Source organism: Phlebotomus papatasi, chromosome 2 (genome assembly GCF_024763615.1).
Source record: "Phlebotomus papatasi isolate M1 chromosome 2, Ppap_2.1, whole genome shotgun sequence".
Lineage (NCBI taxonomy): Eukaryota > Metazoa > Arthropoda > Insecta > Diptera > Psychodidae > Phlebotomus > Phlebotomus papatasi.
Window position 1 is genome coordinate 52096864 of NC_077223.1, and position 24793 is coordinate 52121656.

The window sequence follows — 24793 nt, forward strand, 5'->3', positions numbered from 1 at the left end:
TCTTCGTGTGCTGCTCCGATGAGTAGGTCAATTGGCCTAGACACATGCCACTCTGAGTCAGCGAGCACGAATCCCGTGGGAACCCTTACATCCCGAGGGTTTATCTGAGATGTAGGCAAATTGGTGGAAATCTTTTGTGAAACCTGACATTGCAAAGAAATTTGCGTTCCTTCCTGAGGGATGAGGATTGCATTCACTTGATGCTTGAGGCTGCTTACTTGTCCTTGAAATCCTTCAACTTGAGTGTAAGGGGACTTTTGCAACTTCAATCTCAATCTCTGGCACAATTCGGTTGTCATCACAGAAATCTCGGATCCAAAATCCAAAAGGGCGCGACACACATGGACATTTTGTTGGGAATCCAGAATTCTTACACATGCTGTCTTCAAAATAGAGCGATGAATCTCACCATTGGCACTCTTGTTTGACGGAAGAAAGCTACTCAGCACGGCTGGCTTCTTCTGATCCTCGGAAACTGATTGAGGATTGTCTTGAGTAACCTTTGACGGGGGGTTGGAGAGAGCATCGTGAACCCAATAATTATGAGACTTATTGCAATGCTTGCAAGGAGGATACGGGCATTTGTCTACAGCATGCTGGGATCTACTTTCTGATATACAATTCATGCAAAGATTTAAATTGTTAACAGTTTCGAGCCTTTTGGCTGCAGGAAATGACTTGAATTTACCGCATTTCCACAACTTATGTGCGGATTTCTTGCAAACGCTACATGACTCATGCTTTTGACTTGAATTTTCTTTAGAGATCGTGAGGGACTTTACAATTTTTTGTTTCTGAATTTGAACTTTTGAACCTGAACTGTTTACATTACTAGTGTACGTGGATGGACATAAATCTAAAGCTTTACAACGTTTATTTAGAAATACCTTAAACTCGTCCCATGTTGGCACGTCTGACTGCTCCTGCGACCATAGCGTCTGTGTCTCGTGATCGAGTTTGCTCAGGATTTCGTAGATGATCCACGGATCTCGAGTGTTGACCTTCAAAGCGTCCATTGCGTTGATAGTCGTCGTGGAGACATCGTAGATATTCCTGAGATCATCGACGATAGGATTCTTCAGAGTAGGTAGGCTCTTGATGCGTTCGATGTGACCGTTTATGACCTTTTTCTTGCACTCAAATCGGTTTGTGATGGTTTCCCACGCTATGTCGTAGCTTTCATCACACATATCGAGATGATCAATGGCGTCAAAGGCCTTTCCGGTCAATTTCGTCTTGAGATGGTGCAGCTTTTGCGTCTTTGACAGTTTCTTGTTGCTGTCCACCAGATTGATGAACATCTCTGTGAATGAACGCCACTGCGCATGCTCTCCGTTGAATGTGGGGATTTTCACTGGTTCGAGTTTCGAATACTTGGAATTCTCACTACCATCCATACGCTCTACGAGTTTTGAGAAGCCATCGAGAAGTTTGTCAATTCGTTCATCTTCAATGACGGTTGAATGGAAAAGATCTTTCTTTGCAGATTCATTGACTTTGATATTGACAATCAGTTCAGTCAGTTTCTCTTCCGCTTCATCAATTTCCAATAGGAAATTATTTTGCTCCTCAATTTCCCTTTCGCGCTCTTCTTCTGATTCAGCTTGGTTAATGATGTCTTCCTGTACCCTATTGTATCGAACCCTGATTCTGTCACAAATGTCCAAATTCGTCTCAAGGTACGCTCGAGCACCGTCTCTACTCAACAGACTTTCATCTTCATGGTAGCGGGATATGGCTGTCTTTACACTGGTAAGTTGCCCTTTATATGCGCTTCGACTCTTGATACTCGCCATCTTTGGAGCTGCTTCTTTGTCCTCTTCTTCGTGGAGTTCCTTTTCAATTCTGCTGGATACCCAGTGAATGGCCAAAGATTTTCTGCAGATATCCAAGATTTTTCTACAAGGCAATTGTCTTCAGAGTGCGAATGTCAACAGGCGAAACTGCGAGGTTCTCGTGGCTGCTGCCGTGTGACTGAAGCCTCCTCGTTGGGGTCTCTTTTCCTTCGAAGGACCACTGATGTGGAGAATTACCTGTGGTAAACAATAATTTCTCTGTGATAGGATTCTGTGATATCTAATACCCTCTTCTTCCTGCCCAGTTTACCTGGAAATATATTGTGGTGTTATAAATCTGTCAGGGACTGTGTGTTTCTTGGGCTTCCTTCTACCGTTTGTGATATTCACGTACCTGGAAATATATAATCCTTTATTAAATATCTTCAACAGTGATCCGGAACGTAGGCGGCTGGATTTTCCAGAAGACGTTTCCTCGATGACCGCCAAATGCCCTTCTTCAAATCCACTGAGGCAGTGAAACACACTTTTCCCTTCACCAATTATTTATTTACACCAATTTCTCCACTAAGATTACACTGAACACGTTTAACTCTACGTCACGTAAATTTTTCTGTATTTTTAATTTAATATTTTTCTAAAAATTCCACTAAATAGACTAATAACTCTTCTCCTCACGTCTCTTTGTCAAAAATCAAGTCTTACGTAATTCCCTGACAAGTTCCCGCTCATTCCCCTACTTTTTTTCCAGCTGATACTATTCACCACTTTTTCCTCTTTCTCTCTCCCTCCATGCATGTTCAAAATCCAACCGTCTTTTGTCTCTTATTGTTAAGAGGTCTTATAGAATGGAAATTCTATACAGTAATATTGTGCATCATTTTACCTGAAAACTTCCGTTGGATGCTAATGCTCTTATACGTGAATTTGTATAAGAAAATAGAACATGGATATAATAATAGCATAAAATAATTTTAATAATTCTAAACAAGCCAACTATTATGAATTAATCTTCGTAAGTAATAAGATATAGGCATCACAATAAATGCTAGATAGTAACCACAACTAATATGATATAGTTATTACAGCCAATAAGATGGGTATCAACCCTATTTATTTAGTAATTGGAACTAATATGTTATAGTACCCATTACTACTTTGATTTAGTTGTGATAACTAAATGAAAAGGATACTTTAACTAATTATGGTCAACTATTTCATTTAGTTACCCAACCTAAATATGTAGTTGGGTCTATACTTACTATATTTTATAGTTCTAATAACTGCATATGAGCTTGTATGAACTAATTTTTTCTAGGAGCGTATACGAGCTTCAGACCTAAGGCTTAGCCATATGGCTTAACCGCTCTATTTTTTTTTATTAATCACGATTTTTTGGAAAAATGTAATTTAGGATTAGATTATTAAAGATTAATGGCCTATTAGGCTCTTAAAAAGCAACAAAATTGCTCGCTATTTAGGATTTTAAGACCTTCGGGAACTGGACTAAACCTCTAGTCTGAAGACCGCTTTAAGTCCATGTAATGCGAGATTCAGACCTAAGGCCTAGCCATTATGGCTTAACTACTCCAATTTCTTATCAGTCCACTTTTTTTTGGAAAATTTTGACTTAGGATTGGATAAGGGAAAATATTCTATTCTATTAGATTGTGAAGGAAAAATTAGTTGGTTTAAATTCAGAATTTTGAGAGAGGAATTTCGGAAACTGGACTAAACTTCTAGTCTGAAGACGAACTAAAGACTTAACATTGTACTTCTTCGTTTTTTTTTTCGTTTTTGTCCAATTTACTAACTGAAACAGTGAAGAAAACTCAAAATTTCCAATAATTTCGTTTCACTGTATACGTTGGCTTCTCCTGTTCTTAGACAATTTTTATTTTATTCAAAAATTACAGTTTCTTTGGCGTCCAGTAATCGCGGATGCAATCGCGGTAGTAGTTGTTACACTTTTACCAATTCGGGATTTTGACTTTAGGAATTTTGATCTTGCCCCAGATAAAAAAGCTTTCCCTGAATAGTCATCCACTGATAAAAATAAAAGGATCAAATTGATCCAAATTTGATCCTTTTGTAAAAGATGGATCAAATTTCAAACTTTGAATGCAGATTTATCATAATAAAACATGTTAATTTGATGCATCCTTTGCAAAAGGATCAAATTTGGATCAATTTGATCATTTTATTTTTACCAGTGCGTTCCAAGACCTTTCCAACGAGCTCTATAGTTTTGTTTAGCCTTTGATTTTGAAAAAAAATTATTATGTATGATTCAACGGTATTTTCGTATAGGGACGAAATGTCCGGCTGGATATTCTCTAAAACAGTAGACAACCAAAATTCTAAACGCCAAAATCCCGAACGTTCAAAATCCGAAAAAGGATGAAATTATATGGAGGACAATGTGTAAAATAATTTCCCTAGACACAGAAAATTGCCCTTTGCCTCCAGCAAGCGCGGTGCAGTCGTGGAAATAGTTATGACACTTTTAAGAATTCGGGATTTTGGCTTTCGGGATTTTGATCGGGACCCTCTAAAACATAACCAAAAATGAAAAAAAGCCCACGACGTTTTTGAACAATCCCAAAAAAACAGTGATAAGCTCAGATAAGCTTATGGTAGCTGAGATTCTTTACAGGTGACCTCGAAATGCATGCAACTCGGGATGCTTGCATCTTGGAATGCTTGAAAATTCGACTGTAAGTTGAATTTTTGAGGCGCAGAATCATGTCGAGTAAACTGTTTCCGGCGGCAGAAATGGATAAAAACCAGTGTTAAGCCCAGATAAGCTTATGGTAGCTGAGATTCTTTACGGTTGACCTCGAAATGCCTGCAACTCGGAATGCGTGAAAATTCAATTGTGAGTTGAATTTTGGAGGTAAAGAATCGCGTCGAGCCAATTTTATCCATTTTGACCGCCGAGAACAGTTTACTCGACGCGATTCTTTACCCCCAAAATTCAACTTACAATTGAATTTTCACGCATTCTTCAAGTTTTGCGATTTGGACAACAACAATGACCTAAGTTGTATTTCTTCGTAAAAGAACTTTTAAATGGAAAAAACTTCTGAAAATCGTTAAAATGACAATGGATTCGCACTCAGCGGATTCTCATTATTTTGATGCTCAAATTTTGAAAAGGGAATTGATCAAAATCAATAATTCTGTTAGGAAAATGTTATGTTTCTTGTTTGAATTCCTTACAACTTTGATTGTTACAAGAGCTTTATGAATTTCAACGATGTTAAATTTTGGAATTTTTAACTTGAAAATACCCAGATGGTTCATAAAACTCTTCAATATGGACATAATTTTCCCTAGTGTGTAGACGCCATAAGGAAAGAGATTGTGAATAATCTCAGCTAAAATGAAGGAATTTTATGAACCATCTGGAAATTTGCTTCAATATGGACATAAATTGCTCTAGTGTGTAGAGGCCATTAAGCAAGAATGTTGAATTATTTGTTGGCATTTACAACTTGATTTCTTTTTTTTAAGCAAAATACTGCGCTATCTGCTGTAGTCTGAAATTACTTTGCTGGACATGGTTTAAAAATGTCTTGGGCTAATTTTTAATCAAATTACTTAAAAAATGCCTGAGTCTGCCTGTATTTTCACGATCACACTTAAGACGCCCTTTGACTGCTAATCACAAGAGTAAATATTGTGAAACATGATTTTTGTATTAATGCCGTATCTTATCAATTTCCTATCTCAGTACTTTTTTCAAAGAACAATGAATAAATGGATATGCAACTCATAGAAAAAATGCAAAACTCCTGGAAATACTTATCCCTATGAAATATTGCAAGTCAAGTAGCCAGTAGAATTTCCTAGGATTCGAATCAAGTGATCACATCAAAGATTGTTTGCAAAGTCAAAAGACAATGATTCGAACACTAAGCCGCCGAGTCTTTGTGGCAAATCATCCAATAGTTCTTATAAATTTCGCAAATTGCCGTGCAATGTCCACGAAATTGCAGTTGAAGACTATCCCTGGTGAATACGTCCAATCCCAAATCAAGGTTTTTGCGGAAAACGTCGCTGAAAAATCGACAAATTTGACGAACATGGTCAAAAGGGAGGCATCCGGGAATCCGGGAACTTTTGCGAAAGCAGCTGAGCAGAAAATGAAGACCTTTTTGGATGTTGCAAAGACATCATTCTTCATCACTTGCGAGAGAGCTGTTGTTGTGGCTAAATCAAATGAAATGAAAAATGCTCTGGACCATTCTCTAATCACCATGCAACACTACTTCTTCCTGATTCGTCGTATCGCTGAGGAATTTGTCGTGATTGTCCAGAAAATCACTCAGCACATCCGTGAGAAATCCAACCACATGTCCGTAGATAAAAATTCAAAATCACATTCTTCTTAAATATACAATTTAATTATTATCTCATCTCAATATTAATATAAATTTCTACTTTCGCAATAGCTCAATCTCATTTTTCTTTTCTATTGAACCATTTTTTTCCTTTTCATCTTTCAACTGTCTTACTTTCATTTCTATTCCTTACAACTTGTTAAAAGTTACTTCATTTTTAGATAATATTCTCATATCTGAAAATATCTTGTAAAAAATCTCGATTAGACAAAAAAATATTATACAAAAATGCTTATTTTGTTGAGTAGAAAAAGAAATGCATAGAAAATTTAATGCTTTTGCGGTGAGAGAATCGAATGCCATTTTGATGAAAAGTTGTTACACAAAGTGGATTATTCAGGGTGTTCTTAAGGAAAATTGTCGATATGGGTAAGTCCTTAAATATTTAAAAAAAATTCTGATGTTTCTAAATTTTATGTTTCTATCTAAATTCATATCATAATTCATTATTTATTTTGAGAGCTTCAATTTACGTTCAAATATTGAGTTGTTCTTAAAATGAAACATTATTCATTTGTTCCTAAACCATAATCCCCTAAAAGCCTAAAATGTTTCAGTACCATCACGTTTTCCAATTGGTTTGGAATTTTAATGGCTTCGGCACACCTTTTAAATCAGGAAAACTTCATAAAATCAAAATTCACATCCTTTTCTTTCTTAAAAGTTTTGTATATGACTATCCTACTCTTTCGCGATCTTCTTCTTCTTCTTTGGAATATCACACCAAATTAAATTTAGTTCAATCCAATTTTGAGTCTGAAAAAGTGGGATAGACTTATGCGAATCGTATGAAAAAGAAAGGGACGCGAATTTTGATTTCATGAAATTTGACAGATCTAAAAGGTGTGCGAAGCCATAAGGATTTAAATTTTATCAAGATCTAATCGATCAGACAAAGCAAATAAGAATAAAGTTACTTATTGTTTTTATTAAATAATAAGAGAAAAAAGATTTTAGTGCCACTAATGATCATTGGAAGAACTTTGCATGATCTGAAAAGCCTAAAATAATTTTAATTTTGCACTACAAATTAAGAAATAAATAATTTAAAAAAACAAATTATTCTGAATTTTTAGAGAGCATAGAAGGGGTGATAACGTTAATCACTTGAATTTTTAGTTTGATTTCAGATAGAAAGCATGAATTTTCATTTTATAATCTTTTGAGAAATTTATATAAAAATTTCGACACTACTGAAAAGGCTTCTACATACTGAAAGCGATTTTTGTCAAACATTTTAAGTTTGACAAAATTTTGACATTTCTGTCGGCAGTGTATTAGGACGATTTTATTCAAAAACAATTAATGACGTTAATTGATCTCAATGTGAAGGGGCATTAATATAAATTTCCGGATAAGAGAAATTAAATTCTATGAATTCTATGGGTTAGAATTTTTCTGTGTTTTCTGCATTATCCCTTACTTTTACATTCCTCTAAATATCCTTTTATTTTATTTTTGTCGGACTTTGAAATTTGTTTTCTGATTTTTACTGCTCGTACTCCATAGAGAGAACCACTTTCTCAACAGATCTTCGTATTTCAGATGATTTTCGTTCGTCTGCTGAGTCTGTTCGTCTACCTGTCGCTAGCTCTAGAACCCAAACGGTGAGAGATAGCGAATTGGGACTTTCGGGGGCCCCATCAGAAGTTTACGCTGGGACTATTTACATGCCCCTCATTTTACTCCCATCCCTTCCTTCCACACTGAGAAAAAAAACGGGGATGCTATTAACTTTTTTTCCTCATAACTTTAACACTTTTTAGGTGTAAAAATATATTAACATTTTTTAATGTTAATTTTACACCTTTTTAAGGGTAGGAATAACATGAAAAAGGGTAACTTTAACCCCAAATACACCTAAAAAGCATAATATTTACACCGATTTCAGATCAATACTGCAGGGTAAAATTAACATTTCCGGAATGTTATTTTAACTTTTTCGGATTTCTCTCAGTGCAAGAACCATGTTTTTTTTAGGATTGCTCGATTTTTTTCAATTTTGGATATGTTTTAGTGATTATCTATTTGGACATTTCGTTCTCATACGAAAATACCGTTGAATCATTTCTAATGGCTCCAGTACACGTTTTAGATCAGGAAAATTTCATGAACTCCAAATTCATATCCTTTTTTTCTCACATGTTTTGCATAATGTCTAATCTCATTCTTTCGCACTCCAAATTCGATTGAACGGAATTGTAATGTGTTATGTTTAAAAGAAGAAGAGTGCGAAAGAATGAGATAGATAGATGGGATTCGAATTTCAACTTCGTGAAATTTTTCTGATCCAAAAGGTGTGTCAGAGCCGTAACAACTGTTTTGTTTCTAGATCAAAAGTAAAAAAAGGCTCTAGAGAGCGTATTTCTGAACCGAATGGTATATTTGGGTTCTTTGGAAAGGTCTTGGAATTCCTCACAATCCTAATTCGATTCCAATAAGAAATTTTTATTTGAAATTTAATTATATTGCTCTTGAGATGTATTTTGGGCAATGTTTTTTGAGTGATTTATGCTTAGCGCACAATAACTTTCATTTCTAAACATGTTTTCACAATTTCTCATAAGAGTGAGCGAGATGACTAGATCTAGATCTCACTCATTCTCATTGAAATGTCAAAAATATGTTTACAAAACAAAAGTTATTGTGCGCTAGGCATTATAAATCAGTTTAAATCAGTTATGAACCGGTAATAAACCAGTCATGAACCGATAAGTAATTTTTGTCCGAAAACCAATTTTAATACTCCTAAAACAATTTTGAGGGATCTTTTCAGTGATTCATGAATCAGTTTAAATCGGTTTAGAACCGATAAACAGTAAATGATGCGAAAGTACTATTGAAGTATAGCATCTTAAATCACGAGTTCGAGCACTTAGCGAAGCCTGGGAAGCTTTGGCACACCTTTTATTTTCATTGATAGCGATACGAACAGGATCAGACTGGAAGACTTTGCATTACAATTAATCCAATGCTTTGCTTATTTATTACTGAAACCCCTTGAATGTGATAAATGTTTTTTTTTTCTTTTGAAGTAAAATCATCAATATTTCCTTGAAGATTTTTCTTATTCGTTTTTTTTTACGATAAGCAGCAATGTAAATTGATAGACTGAGTACAACAGATGATTTTTATGCAAAAAGTCTTGTATAGTAATCTTGTAAGTTATATTAATTAATTGTTTAATCAGATATGTTTCAAAACTCCCACGGCAATATGTCAAACTGGTTTTAAGCTCAAAAATACGTATCCCTCATGGTCACTACACACTAGAAAAATTTATGTCCATATTGGGGAGTTAGGGAATTTGCTTCAATATGGACATAAATTACTTTAGTGTGTAAAATTTAGCCCATAAAAGAAAAATGTAAAAATGGAACATTTTGATGCAATTTACTTCAAAATACTTCATTTTGACGTTGATTTGCAAAATAAATTTATTTTTTAACTCAAACTGTTTTTTTCTTCCCTAGAATTTAAGAGTCTCAAGAAATTGATGAAAAGTCAAGGGGTAGGTAACTGTGCCGCTTGAAGTTCACTCGAGTGCCGATCTGTAGATCTCGTGACGGTCTGCCGCAAGTAAGTTTACAAGATTAGTGTTTCCAGTACAGTACATTAAAATTTATCACTGGACTTGTCTGTAGGAAATTTATAATGTTACACGAACTTAAAAGCTATACTTCATAAGAGCGAACTGACACTTAAAACCGCCGATTCTTTGCTAAAATCGTGCCGATCTGCCGATTTCTGTGAATGGACATGGCATGTTAAACATGCCGATCTGTAGATTTCTGGGCAAATTGTGCCCATCTGTAGAGTTCTGGTCAAATTATCCCAAGTCGATTTTTAACTCTAGATCGGCAGAATTTTGCCGATCGCCGCTTACGGATCACTCCTTATGAGCCAGTTGTACACCCCTTGTGAAAAATCGTGGTTTTTATATCTTTGTAGACAATTTTCAGAACACCCGAATCAATCCTCTGTGTAACAATGTGATCTTAAGAGTTATTTGATGTTTCTAGTTTAAAAACAAAAATAAGAAGAAATTCTTTACAAAATCATGTGCTTATTTCTCTCTCTTTTTTATTCTCTTTCTTGAGGATATTTTGTGATCAAGTATGATTAAAATACTCGTGGAATAAATTTATTAAAAAAATATTCTTCTTATAACACATGGATATTTTCTTCATTTCAATCTCTAAGCTGCCTATAGCTTTAACATTTTGTAGAAAAAAAAATAAATTAGAAAAATACATTGTAAAAAATGTTAGTTTGTTGAAAATGATGAAGAAATTCATGACTTTTGTGCCCATAATCTCATTTCGTTTTTTTTTTGCTCTTGCAAGGAAGAAAATAAATGCAAATGAACATTTTGTGCGTTCATTCCAGTCGATTTAAATTTCACTGAGAAAAATATTCAAAACAATTAGGAATATTCATTATTCTTTGAATAAATTTTTCAACTTCATTTTTTTTGTACAAACTTCCGTTTATGTTATATTTTTTGTTTAGCCATTTCCTTTTCTTATTTGCTTTGAAAACAATATAGACACAACATTATCACGTAACGTCAACATCTAAAGACACATTGATTAAAGGTTTTCTTTACTAGTTTTTTTTTCTTTGAAAAATATTTTTATTATTTTTTTTTCGAAGCTCGGGCTGAATCATACCAGATGAAAATGTTTTTTTTCTGAGGAGAAATCCTTATTAATACTTTCCAAAAAAAAATAGCAAGGAATGTTAAGTAAATTTTGGCTCAAATGTTTGCTTTTTTTTAATAAAGAATTCGGCTAAGACAGTGTAAAAACTTGACTAAAAAAGGTAATAATACTTCTTTTGAGTGAAAGATTTCTCCTCAAAAGACTGATCATCTGGTAGAATAATTCGAGAAATTGTCCCGAATTTTTGTCAATAAATAAGTTTATATTAAAAATTTTTTTATCCCCTTAATCGCGCTTAAACACGTGTTTTTCTCTTCATGATTTTTTTTCTGGAGAGCTTTTTTAATATGCCTCTTTCTCTTTTTAAAATAGTCCACAATCTTTAAGATTATTCTTGATAATGACATCTGTGACGGCATCAAAGACAAATTGTATATTGTTCGTGTCTGTTGCACATGTTAAATGTGTATAGATTTCTTTTTGGTCTTTCCTCTTGTTGAGATTCTCAAACTTCATTCTGATATAACTCGAAGCCTCTTCGTACGTGTTTGCACCTATAAAAAGCAGAATATCATAAAAAAAACAATCTCTTCTAGAACAGTCACACGGGAGAAATTACCTGTGTATTCTGGGAAGCAGATTGTCAGAGGTGATCGTGTTATCTTCTCCTCAAAGAGGTCCTTCTTGTTCAAAAACAGAATTATCGATGTCTCAACAAACCACTTTGAATTGCAAATTGAATCGAAAAGTTTCATCGATTCAATCATTCTGTTCATCTCTTCATCTTCTGCCAGGACCAAATCATACCCAGACAGTGCAACACAGAAGATTATTGCTGTAACACCTTCGAAGCAGTGAATCCACTTTTTCCTCTCAGACCTCTGGCCACCAACATCGAACATTCTATAAGAGTAGATTATCGTAAAAACTTTTTCTGCATAACAACAATATGAAATGTTTCCAAGTTTTTTTTTCTTTTTTCAATACTTATCTGCGTGATAAAGCCACCAACCCAAAAAAAAATAACACACAAAGCAGTGCAAATGCAAATGCAGTGAAAAAAAAAACATCCAGAAACCAAGCAAAGAATGATCAAAAGGTATGATACAAATGAATAAAGTATCCTTTATGAGATGAAGTTAACAAAAATAGGAAATATGTAAAAATTCGCTAACATTTTAACTTGAAGTCTAAACGATTTTAAGTGATACATCAGCACCACCAAGCGGCAATCGTATGAACTTAGAATGATTTCATAAGTTTTAACCCTTTAACGACGAGACAGTTTTCGCTGACCGAAAATCAGCAATAAAAATGCAACCGATAAACAAAACTTGTGAAACGTCTTACATCTAACCTTCGAAAAGCTAACAGAATCTGATTTGGTGTATTTTTTGTCTCCATGAACGATAGAGACAAAAATAGCCCAATAATTTAAGTAATTTTTCTGACGATACCAATGACAGATAATTTACACTCTAAAGAAAAATATTATGTTTGAGTATTGTAGTTTCTTGTTCTAAAACGGGTTTGCTTTAAAAAAATTGGAAGTATAAAAAATAATTAAAATAAATTTTCAATGTGACAATTTTAAATTAAAAATTTAAATTTAAATTTAAATTAAAAATTTACTATTTAGCAAATAGCTGGAGACTTGCAAAAAATATCCTAGATTCATCCAACCTTCTACTTTGCAATGACGTACAAACATAAGAAAAAAATAACTTTAGGTAGTCAGGAAAAAATATTTTCTTTATGGGACACTGGTGTTCCAGTCGTCCTTAAAGGGCTATGTGGGTCAAAAAGTCTAAAAAAAACATTTTTTCTCTAATTTGTTTTTAATATAATAAATCGAACTATCTATTAAAAAATCTACCAATCTAGTACGATTTTAACTCATTAGCTAAAAGGAAATATTAGGTGAGATTCTTAACAATCTCACCTACTACAATCCTAACAAAATTTCATGTCGTCCGATCGACCTCAAACTTTGCCAAAATGTGTTTCGCCACTTTCTGATCACGGATATATGGGATGGCTAAAAAAAAAACCGTTCCCGTTCGTTCGGCCGGTCGCTCTTTGGAGCTTATCTCTTAAACTAAGAGAGATATCGACTTGCACTTTCGGCAAAGGTTATACAGTAGAGCCCCGCTATAGGCCATCGCTCTATAGTCCACAATTTATCGATCGTTGATTTCAAAACACTGATTTTATAGGTTATGTTTTTTTTTAGTACGCGACATGAAATTTAATATTTATAAAAAAAATATTAAAAATATATAAAATTTATTTTAATATTTTGGCAAACTTTATTGAGTGTTGTGATAATTGTGATCCATAATGAAGAGAGCAAGGACAAGTACCACAATCACAAAGAAAGTTGAAGTAGTCGAGCAATTTCAATACTAAAAGTAGTTGATAATTTAAAAAAACGACATGGACTATAGTGCGACCCAAGTGTCAAATCTGGAACCAAATATGGACTATAGCGAGACTTTACTGTACTTATATCGGATAAAAATTGCAAGTCCACCCCTTCTTTCGCCATTTTGAATACCGCCGTGACGAGCAACCCATAAAGGTGTCTACACATTGGAGCTGATTTCATCAAGAATTATTTCAAGAATTTTTTAAAGAAAAATTCATATTTTTGAAGGAATTTTTGAAGAAAAATGCCTCCACATTGGGTTTTTTATATTCCATCAAAAATTTTTTTGACAGATTGCCATCATTTCCAAGTCTCTTGCTCTTCTGACTGTTTTTCACGAAAATTTGTTATTTTCTGCTGGAAAAAGTGAGAAAAACGTTTGGTGAAGTTCCTTGGGATAGTATTTAGTGAATTTCTGAAGAAAATCTTCTAAATATGCAAGGGAATAGTGTTTTTCTGGAGATGTCGTTCCTGGTGGAATCCACCAGCCTTTGAAGAAACATTTCCTGTGATTTTCCTCCAGAAATTTCCGGAAGTTAATCCATCTGTGTATTCTTGAGGTGTTCCACAGTACAGTAGCCTCGTACTCCACGGATTGCAAGATGGATGGAAAGGAGAAAATTTACGGGCACTTTCCAATCTCTATATGCCTTGGTTGCCAATTAAAACAAGAGCTAACCAGAGCCACCGAGGAGATCTCAATGCAAATGAGAGCTGTGCGGAGCTACCAGAAGCCATCACTTGAACCCCCAGAAGAACATCAGAATAATCTTTTGTATCATTCACTTTCTCAACCACTAGGAACTATGTGGGATTGCTTCCTTTCGAGAACACCAGAACTGGATAGCCACAGGCCTTCGATTCCTCCGTGGGACTCCCAGTTTGAGTAGTAGTGCATGAAAAGGTGGTGAGAAATAAAAGAAATCTAAAGTAAAATCCTTAAAACCTTAAAACTTTGGTAACCAAGGCATATAGAGATTCCAAAGTGTCCGTAAATTTTCTCCTTTCCATCCGTCTTGCAATCCATGGAGTACGAGGCCACTGTACTGTGGAACACCTCAAGAATACACAGATGGATTAACTTCCGGCAATTTCTGGAGGAAAATCACAGGAAATGTTCCTTCAAGGCTGGGTTGGATTCCACCAGGAACGACATCTCCGGAAAATACTACTCCCTTGCATATTTAGAAGATTTTCTTCAGAAATTCACTAAATACTATCCCAAGGAACTTCACCAAACGTTTTTCTCACTTTTTCCAGCAGAAAATAACAAATTTTCGTGAAAAACAATCTTGAATCGTGATGGTTTCCGTCAAGAATTCTGTCAAGAATGACTTTGATGAATTTTATTCCAATGTGTAGCGGGTAATTTCTTTCAAAAATTCTTGATAGAAATTACCTTGAATTGGATATGATTTTTGAAGAAATTTGTCTACACATTAGACAAATTTTCTTCAAAAATCCATCTTTTTGTCAAAAATTCTCACCAATGTGTAGGCAATTTTCTTGAAGAACACTTCTTGAAGCTCATTTTTGATAGAAATTTCTTATAATGTGTAGACACCTTTCTAGTTTTGGGGCAAAATTATAGAAGAGATTCTGGTCTATATTCCACTATCATCTTTCTATCAGTTGTTTTACATCCTAGATATATATTGATTTAAATAAAAAGTTTAAAATTTTTCAGAAATTTGATTTCAAATTGCTGTATAATTCGGGCAATATTCTCAAATTCGGGCATATGGGACCGAAATGTCAGCCGAATTAGACAGAAATTCGGGCGAAAAAGTTTTTGAAATGCAACGATTTTTTATTCATGTGCATATAGATATTGAGTTTACACACTCATATATAACGTAAATTGCATGAAAATCCCTCAATAATGCAAAATCACATCAAAACTAAGATAAACCATGTCAAATTTGAGCATATTTGATTCATTTGATAATCATAATCAAACTTGAAAAATGACAACAAACTTTTTTCAAATTTAACCGCTGCCCGAATTTAAAAGTAGCCCGATCTTAAAAGAGCCGAATTTGCGAGAGTCTACTGTATCTCATCGTTATTTCGGAACCGAATTTGCATGCAATCCCAGTTTCCTCACGTTAAGAATCTAAACTACAGTAAGCTAATCTTTTAACTAATAAGCTAATCTTTTTTATTACTTCCTTATAAGGATTGTTGCATGGAATCTTGTAGATAGTTTATCGCCTTTGTTTTCTCTAAAATTACTCTTAATACATTTTTTTTTAAATAAATAAAAACAGAGAAATAGCTTTGCGTAATCTTTCGGACACCTTAATTCTCATAGTTCCTTCTCCTTTCGAAATTCTTTCAAACTTTTTTTCACATTATCTCATTCGTCAAAGCGATTTTTTGTGTTTTTTCTTGCATTGTGTAATCTCTAAAGTACACAAAAACTAAAAATTCATGGAAATTTGAGGAAGAAAAGAAGTTGCCGAAATAGCAAGCAGGTCGAAATTTGGTACAGTTACCGTATATGTTATAGGCTATATAAGTTCCAATTGTCCATATAGATTTTCCAAGATTAAACGTTAGACTTCCTTGCTTTTACCATTGACTTTTGGTCAATAGAAACTGTCTCGTCCTTAAAAAATGTTCAATAATATTTATAGCAGATGATTATGAAAAAATCACATCTAAAGTTAGAAGCATTAACATGATTTCCTTTATTAGGGGTTCATCTGGAAGATTATTGCCCTGTACTTGATTTAATATTGGAAATGATCGAATTTGGATATCAATTGTCTATCTCATTTTACACCCAGATTGCAATTTATTCTTCATATCTTAAAGAATTATGTTTTTAGGTAAAATTTAGCAAAAACATATGCTGACATGTTTTTGCTTTGCACGTTTATCCGTTTCTTTACGATTATTTAATTAGTCTAGTCAAGGGATAGTGGTTAGGTGAAGTACTTTAATTTATTGCAATTGAAGGAATTCATATAAAAATTACAGAAATTGTATAATAAAATAAATATAAACTTATAAACATTGCAGTCAAGAGGACATAATTTTATTTTATAAAAACGATATTTATTTGTTATAAATAAAAAATCAGAGAATAGTTTGTTTCTACGTAAAAATAAGAAATCGAGGAAGGATAGTCTGGGATAAGTAGGTAATATCATATACTTTTGGTTTAATTTTCAGAATAGAAATGAGTCAAATTAAAAAAATAAATAAATAAAAAAATAGAAAGATTTGTAGTTTTTCAAAATAAATCCCAAATTAGTCATTAAATAAAACATTAAAAAAATCAAATATGAAATTCATTTAGAAATAGAAAAGCAAAGATTAAAAAAAGTGCTCTAAAAAGTCTAAAGCTTAAACATGCTTCAGAGAATGCAAAAGCCAATAAAAATTGCATCAACTTACTTGAAGTGCAAGTTCTTGAAGCTAAAGTGCGTCTCAACAATTCCCGTGGTTTTGACACGCGTCCTTAGGACATCCTGCTGCGTCGGCACATAATTGGGCTGCGAGATGCGATCCAGGGAGTTCAAGTAGTACGCCGCCGAATCATTCAGTTGATACTCGCGCGATCGCGAGAAACATTGCTGCACTCCCATATCAGACCATAATTTCTTCATCAGTTGCACCAATTCTGGAGTCAGGACACCTTCCTCAGCTGCTGAGGCATATGTGAAGAACTGGCGTGCAATGTCAGTCTTGCTAGGATCAGCAAAATCTATCCTGAGCTGTCCCATTGCGCGAATTATGGCCATCAGACTCTGAATTGTATTGCTGTACACCACTGGGCGGTACTGTTCGCATTCCTCCTGTGTGTACCCCAGCTCATGGATAATCTTCATCTGCTTCACAATTGTCGATTTTCCAGACTCTCCAGCGCCTAAGACAAAAAAAATCACCCAAATTCCACATGATTATTTGCACAGCGTCTCATCAGCTGTAATTTATGAATATTGGTCACTGACACCCTCCCTCGAGGGTCAATTGAATCAACCTCAAAATGCAGGAAAGGTCACATAGCGAGGAAAATCCGGGTGTGGAATCGCACTTAAGAAGAATTTCATTGATAGGCAAAGAAAGAGAGAGAGAAAGAGAGAAATGAAATTGTCCGAATAAATTTTTATAGTTCACACAAAAGTAAACAAAACCCAATCTACGTGACAATTTAAAATAAAATTAATATAAATAAATCCAAATGGAAAGAACATTTGCGAAAATTTTCAATAACTTCTCGAGTAAGTCGTGGGTGGAATTGCAAATGAGAGGATAATCTCACAATCAAATCATAACTTGTCTCTTTCTCTGCTATTTTTAATCAAGAAATTACCATTCTTCTACACACCAGTTTCTGGCGCTGATTGTTGTTTGAAGTTCCTGAAAGATTTTCCCAGTGAATCACTTGAGAAAACAAACTAATAGAAAATAAATCATTTGGAAACAGGTAAAGAAATAAACAAGAAATTTTGTAGTGAAATAGTTACGGATTTCTTCTAGTTCTAGTTCTTTTTTTTTGCTTGAGGAAAGAATAATATTATGAAATTTACAAGGTTCTTTTCTGTCTAAATCAGAACCAGGGCATTTTATTTGATTTTTACGTTAAAACATTCCAAGTACACATTCAATACATTGAATCAATCTATTATTGATTTATTGACATCTTGATTGAAGATAAAGTAATTCTTGAAATATAATCTTAAAATATAATAAATTATTCCACGCACGAAATTTCTGAGAAAACGCACAGTGATAAATGTTTTAGCTTTTAGCTTTAGCAGCTACAGTCATACCCTCTAAAATACGTACATTTATTGATTTAAAAACTCTTTAATTTATTTTAAGAATTTAAAACTAAATACCAAAGTGGTTTTCAATATTATTATTCCACAGATATTGTGCTGTGACTGATTAAAATAAAATTCTCCCTCGAAAAGCCGAAAAAAATATTCCAGAATTTATCATAAAAATCCATTAAAAAAACTCAGTAATGGATTGTTTTTGTTTCCGAAAAAATGAGCATTTTCTTCTGAGTCGAATCGTTCAGTTAATTTTTGGAAATTAAAAGAGCATACCAAAAGGATTATACATCTTGCAAGAAAATTAAAACTTTCAGAGTAAGTTATGGTATTAGAATTAGATAAATTAGCATTATTACAACATCAAATGAAGAACTGAGATTTTTTTTTTAATTAAAAACGAAGTTCCATTCTATCCATAACTTCAACTATATTTAAAAGAATCCAAATGAAGAAGCGCATATTAGGGGAGTCACACCCAGGGCAATCTCTTTTTTATTGGATAATTGCATAAGTTCGTGGGACTTTTTCACGCAGGTCGTTAAAGGGTATCCTGTAGCTTACCTCCACAATTCATGTTTACTTTTTGGCTTGTACAGCAAAGACTATAGTATGTTACATCCCTCTAATGCCAAGTATCCTTCAAATAGGTCGATATGAGGCGCTTAGAGCAAAAAATACTCTAAGTCGTATGCATTTCCCTATTGAAATAGCGTTTTTTTGCTCCGAGATCCTCATATGTCCTTTCCTTTGGAGGACTTTTCCAAAATGTGGAACAAAAAGGTGTATTTGCAGCATTTAATTTAAGCGAATTTTGGTAAGGTCCAAGTGATGGACTTCCACGGAAAAGCATTTTGGGCGTTTATTTACATCATGCTCTTGCTCTTAGAATGATTAAAAGGTGTTTTGGAAAATTCCAAAATAGGGATTTACCCTTCGAAACATAGACTCTATTTTAAACGGCCTCTAACATTGATGGCAATATTGTGAGTATCCTAGTGGAAGAAAATTTGTGGATAACAATTGAAGAGATTATTTAGATGTTGGGCAACAATAATTTCATCCTATTTCACTATTTAGAAAAGTTTTGATACGTTTAAAAGCGGTGGCAGCCAAAATCCCGAAAGCCAAAATCCCAAATTTTCAAAATCCTGAAAGGGATGAACTTATATGGAGGAAAATGTTTAGAATAATTTCCCAAGACACAGAAGATTTCCCTTTGCCTCCAGCAGCACGCGCGTGCAATCATGGGAGTAGCTATGACAATTTTAAGAATTCGGGATTTTGGCTTTCGGGATTTTGGCCGAGACCCGTTTAAAAGCACGATGCATGGGTGCCACGTTTTTTCACTGAAAGGAATAAAGGGAACCGTATGAATTTAGGGAATATAGCCATATCTCTACTGATATGATGCGATGAAGAATTTTTTCTGGATCGATTGGTGACAGATGATGAGAAATAGATCTAAAATGTCCTAATTCAAAACCATTGAATTTGACAGAAGATTCAACACATTAGGTTCATATTTTTTCTGAAGAGAATTACATAAATTTGCTCCTTGAAAATTCTTTAGATATAATTTGAAAACTTCTTAAATACAAGAAAAATACGCGAGCGTAAAATGCTTCTATTAAAAACATATTAATCCAAATCGAGACAAGGGAAAGTTTATAATTGGAGACAAACATTGGAAGTGAAACTACGACGTAAGGCTTCCAAAACCTTGTTGAGTTGCTCTTAAGTGCAGGATTTGTTCTTATTCCTGGTCTTTTCTCCTTTCCCATCTAAAACAATAGGAAAATCTCTCCAAAAAAATCATATTTCCAGGGTTTCCTATTGAAGCATTTGCAGACACTTCAGAAAAAACCCTTTTTGTTCACGAAATAGGTAATTATTTCATTTGAAAACTTCACGTACCGTTAAAAATAAAGATTAGCACTTAATTTAAGTAAAATTAGCGAGAAATATGACATAAATGTTAAACAAAACGAATAAACAAGTCACTTTTTTGTGTTTTTCATTGGAAAACATGGTTGATCAATGAAAAAATCAATGGTGAATAGGTACACTTTTAATTTTTCTGAGAAATTAACAAATTAAAATTTGTGAATATGAATGGATTTTCGCTTTATTTGGAGCAAAATTAACTAAATAATGAAATTGAGGTATAGAAAATTTGTAAATATAGTAATTTAGTACTGTATTTATCATGAAAACAATGACGTTTCCATTTGGAGTAGCGAAAAATTTCCATTTGAAGCAGGTTTTGAATTAGCTTAATTTACCCTACATGCACATTTTGAGCCCGATCTATCATTTCACCTCGGACCACAAAATCGAAGATTGTAAAGAATTTCAACTAAAAATTAAACCCCTAAAATAAAGTGAGAAAAATTCTCTTTGAAAAGATAATTGCTCCGTGGAGTTTTAAATCGAAAAGAATTGCTTTTAAACAAAATTAATAGTCCTATTAGCCAAATGAGTTTCCTATTGGATATCCCAAGATCAAAAGGAATATTGAATGGGGAAAATTACTTTACAATTCGATAATATACTCACTAGATCAAAATTATTCTAATATTGATAAATGATTTTTATTCATCTTACATAATGTACAAAATTATTATTACTCTCTTTAGATTTTTAAGAATACTTTGATATCGTTTTTGGTTTTTTGTGCTTATTGAATTCGGTGCTTTTTTTGTTTTATTTTAAATAATAAATTATGTAATGAAAAGTAGAACTTTTCGACCAAGTATTTATTTTTTAATTTCAAGCGGTTAGTGGGGGCAGGAATTTTTACCTATATCTTTGAGTGAAATTAGCGGAAGTGAGTATCGTGAGTATCACTCGATCTTTTTGTCGCCACTCTCTGTACACAAACACAAAAATTCTTGGGATTACGAGCCAAGTGAACTCTTGTTCACAACACACTCACAATTATTTTTTAGGATAAAAAACTTTAAAAAAAAGTCTGAATAGAAGAACGTGGGGCACTTTCACACAGCTACACGGTTTTTTTTTCAAACTTATTTGACAAATGAATATGAACCATATTTTACTATTTCTCGTTAGTTTCTTTTGAGCATTTGCTACCTAAAAATACGGAGCACAAGTCCTAGATAGTTAGTCTCAAAAATATGTAGGAACTTTTGATATTATTGCATTCATGAAACTACCCTGGCTTCCCATACTTTAAGCCAAACAGTTTTCTGGGTTTTTGCTTGTCCAGAATTTAATATTCTTAACACCAACATGAAAAATTAATCAGGATGTGTAACGGTGCTATCACACTAGGATTTTTCACAATTTAATTTTAAATTGAACTCAGCAAATTGAGCATTAAAATTGCGAGAACCACTTGAAATTTTTCATAGCCAGGACACATTTTTGCGAGAAATTTGTTAAATTCAAAAAAGCCGCGCAGATTGCCAATTGAATTATTTTGTCATTTTTGATTTTGTTACATAAGTGTGCCAAATTCCGGCCAGCTTGCAATATCGGCCACCTTTTTTGTTCCTCGAATGTCCATGAACTTTTAGATTTTATGTACTCTAGAGATTATACAATGCAAAAGAATAACAAAAAATGTAGCTTCGACAAACGAGATGACGTGAAAAAGACATTGAAAGAATTCCCGAAGAGCAAGGAACTATGAGAATGAAGGTGGCCGAAATAGGGTACCAAAGCTATGTCTATGTTTTTATTCATTTTAAAATGTATTAAGAATGATTTTAAAAACGGTAAACTCTTTACAAGGTTCCAAGCAACACTCTTTCAGAAGAAAGAATAAAAAAATCAATTTGTATTAAAAATATTATATTTCAAACTTGAGACTTTGACGCTTGCATGCAACTATGCCGAAATTTGGCACACTTACCCTATTAGAAAAATGAGTGAGTCCAGTGATGAGGAAGAAATTTTCCTACTTTATGTAGGATACATGTTCAATTAAAAATGTGTCTCAAGGTAAAAGGAAGAGATTTTAGGCCAGAAAATGAATCCAAGAGAGATCTGCCCACGGATTCATTGAAAAAATGTATGATGATGTCGCAACTGGTTATTTTTTTTGGACACAACAATTTTCTTCGTATGGCTACTGAAGAATTTGAGGAACTACTTTACATTGTTGGACCTCATTTGCAGAAAGAAACAACGAAAATGAAGGCGCCTATATCGCCTATGTTCCGGCTTATCTGGAATTGTTGAGCAATTTTAACATTTTAATTTGCTGAGTTAAAATTAAGTTGAGCAACTATATTTATGCTATTTTAACATGTTTTGGTGGGCCAAGTATTAGTTTATATCAATAAATAAGCGAAAATCTATTAATTCAGATGATTTTTGATGCAAAATAACGTATAGGAACAATCCATCTGAAAATTAAATTGAATATACAAATTGAAAAAATCCTAGTGTGATAGCACGGTAAGTGGCAAGAGAACTACATTTTCAGATTTGCAATGTGTGTTTTTCACTTTTGCTTTGGCCTATCAAGGGTACCCAAAGTGACAGGAAATTCGATTTTAGCGCCACACTCGTACTTCTGAAGAATTCTCCGTGTTCTGATAAGCAAATAATTTTCCCATTGCATCACATTTAAAGCGAAATTTTAAAAAAGTTAAATTTTACTTTGGATGTGTCGTCTTTGACTCATGGTTGATTACTTATTAAATCTAAAGCTTAATGTGCAATTGAGATAAAATTTTGATTTATAGAACATTTAAATTTTGAGTTTTAATTTGCAAAATCGATGCGGAAATGCTATTTCTCGCTTCCTGTCAGAAGGAGCACGTGGGTAAAAGTGTAATGGGCAATTTAGTGGGCCCCTCGGGGACATTGCCTCCCTTGGGGCCAGAGTGTGAAAGAGCAACAAATTAGCAGCTTGTATTGCGCGAGAGTGTTTTTGTGAATGAATACTGAGAGTGGCTCGTCAATGAATGAGATCTCGCGACGAGTCTGGGAGTGATTTGTGTGTTGAGTCGCCCGATGAATCACAAATATGCATGTTTTATCGCCCAGAGACGCCAATTAGGTTAATGAATGGGCATCAACCAGTGGGATCTGCTAGAGGATTTTCTACCCAATTACTCGCCCCACGAATTGAGAGCTCCATGCGAGATAAGCCATCGGAAAAATTCCACTTCATTAGCTATTTTCGATCCCAAATATTTACATTAGGCGGAAAAGCACTCGGGATTTACAAGAGGTGCCTTGTGCCGAGTGAAAAAGATCACGTCACACCTGCGAGACGTCTTTCCGGGCCGATAGTCACACACAGCCTGAGCCCCATTTCTCTCTCTCGCACCCACTCTCTGGAGAGAGTGTCTCAATTTCTACCATTTAATTCCAATCCTATCTTCACTGCAATATCCCAAAATTAATTGTGGATATCGTACCTAGGAGTAGAAGTTTCACTTCTGATGCCTGCCTCTCCCCTTCTGCTCGCAGAGCACGATCTATCTTCCTGGAGCGTTCTTCGGCCTCCTTAGATGAGGTACTCACGTTGCAGCCCATCTTGTCCGTTTCTCCTTCGTCTTCACTTTACTCACTACACTGCACCTCACCAACACGACACTCGGGCACCTTTTCACGCGGATTTTGGCGTGATTTGGCGTGAAAAATGCTGCAAAAATCGCGAAAATTCCGAGAGAGAGAAAATAACGCGAGAATTATAATGGCGTTTGAGGGAGAAAGCTGAAGTTTTTACACATTTGACAAATCATACACTTTTAATTTTTTTCCGTTAGTACACTGTTAAATTTGCATGAAATCTATTCACAGAAAATGTTGTGCTTGTGTACGTTGTGTACTGTCCCCGCAGCGAGTGGCCTTCAAAGTTGAAGCCATATTTCTTACTTTCACTTTCACATCCAAATGCGTATGCAGTGGCGTAGCGAGAGGGGGGCGGATGAGGCGGTCCGCCCTGGGCGCTTTTCGGAGGCAAAAGAAAAAAGGGCGCCGAAGGCGCCCTATGAATTTTATATTTTTTTCCTGAGAGAAATCAAAAATAGGGCACCAAAGGCGCCTTTTAGTTCAAAACCTAACTATTATATATAAAAAATCTCTAAAATTAGTTTCAAAGAACTTACGGGACGTCGAGATCGATGTTACTCGGGATGAATTATTACAAGAAACATTTAAATATTGTCTCTAAAAATAGTTTAAAAAAAAAAACAAGAAAATTTAAAAAAGGAAAAGGCTTAGGAGCGCCGAGGGCGCCCCCTAACAAATTTGGGTGTGGAGAATTATTACGAAACACGTTTAAATATCGTCTCGAAAATTAGTTTTAAAAAATTAAGAAAATTAGAAAAATTAAATAGATTAGGCGGCGCCGGAGGCATCCTATCAACCTTACTCGGAGAGAATTATTACAAGAAACGCTTAAATGTCTTAAGAAATAGTTTAAAAAAAATAGAGAGATTAGAAATAAAATAAAAGAACTTAGGGGGCGTCGAGGGCACCCCCTAATAATATTAGGCTGGGAGAATTGTTACGAGAAACGCTTAAATATTGTCTCCAAAAATAGTTTAAAAAACAGAAATATACTTTTGCTTTTACAGCACAATTTGAGTGTTTCAATTCAAATACATAATTGTGCGAATATTGTGTCAGAATGGCGCCCTTAAGAGTTTAGGGTGTCGAGGGCGCCATATCAACTTCACTTGCAGAGAATTATTACGAGAGACATTTAAATATTTTCTGTGAA

General features: G+C 34.3%; 1 protein-coding gene across 1 annotated transcript; it reads right to left on the reverse strand.

Annotated features, from left to right (window-relative positions):
- Positions 1 to 10330: 10330 nt before the first annotated feature.
- Positions 10331 to 23813, reverse strand: LOC129801555 (G protein alpha i subunit). The gene is made up of 4 exons (XM_055846767.1): positions 23484 to 23813; positions 16700 to 17171; positions 11486 to 11769; positions 10331 to 11420 (listed from the first exon to the last, which is right to left on the reverse strand). Exons 1-4 carry the CDS (start codon positions 23599 to 23601, stop codon positions 11230 to 11232), a joined length of 1065 nt encoding a protein of 354 aa, XP_055702742.1. The 5' UTR covers positions 23602 to 23813; the 3' UTR covers positions 10331 to 11229.
- Between the last annotated feature and the right edge of the window lie 980 nt (positions 23814 to 24793).

Bases quoted from the DNA above. Each gene is read 5' to 3' on its own strand.
- LOC129801555 (XM_055846767.1), bottom strand. From the start codon at position 23,601: ATGGGCTGCAACGTGAGTACCTCATCTAAGGAGGCCGAAGAACGCTCC. The intron at 11,770-16,699 runs GTAAGTTGATGC...CTACTCTTATAG, and splicing joins TTCAAGAACTTGCACTTCAA to AATGTTCGATGTTGGTGGCC. The intron at 11,421-11,485 runs GTAATTTCTCCC...TGCTTTTTATAG, and splicing joins CTGCTTCCCAGAATACACAG to GTGCAAACACGTACGAAGAG.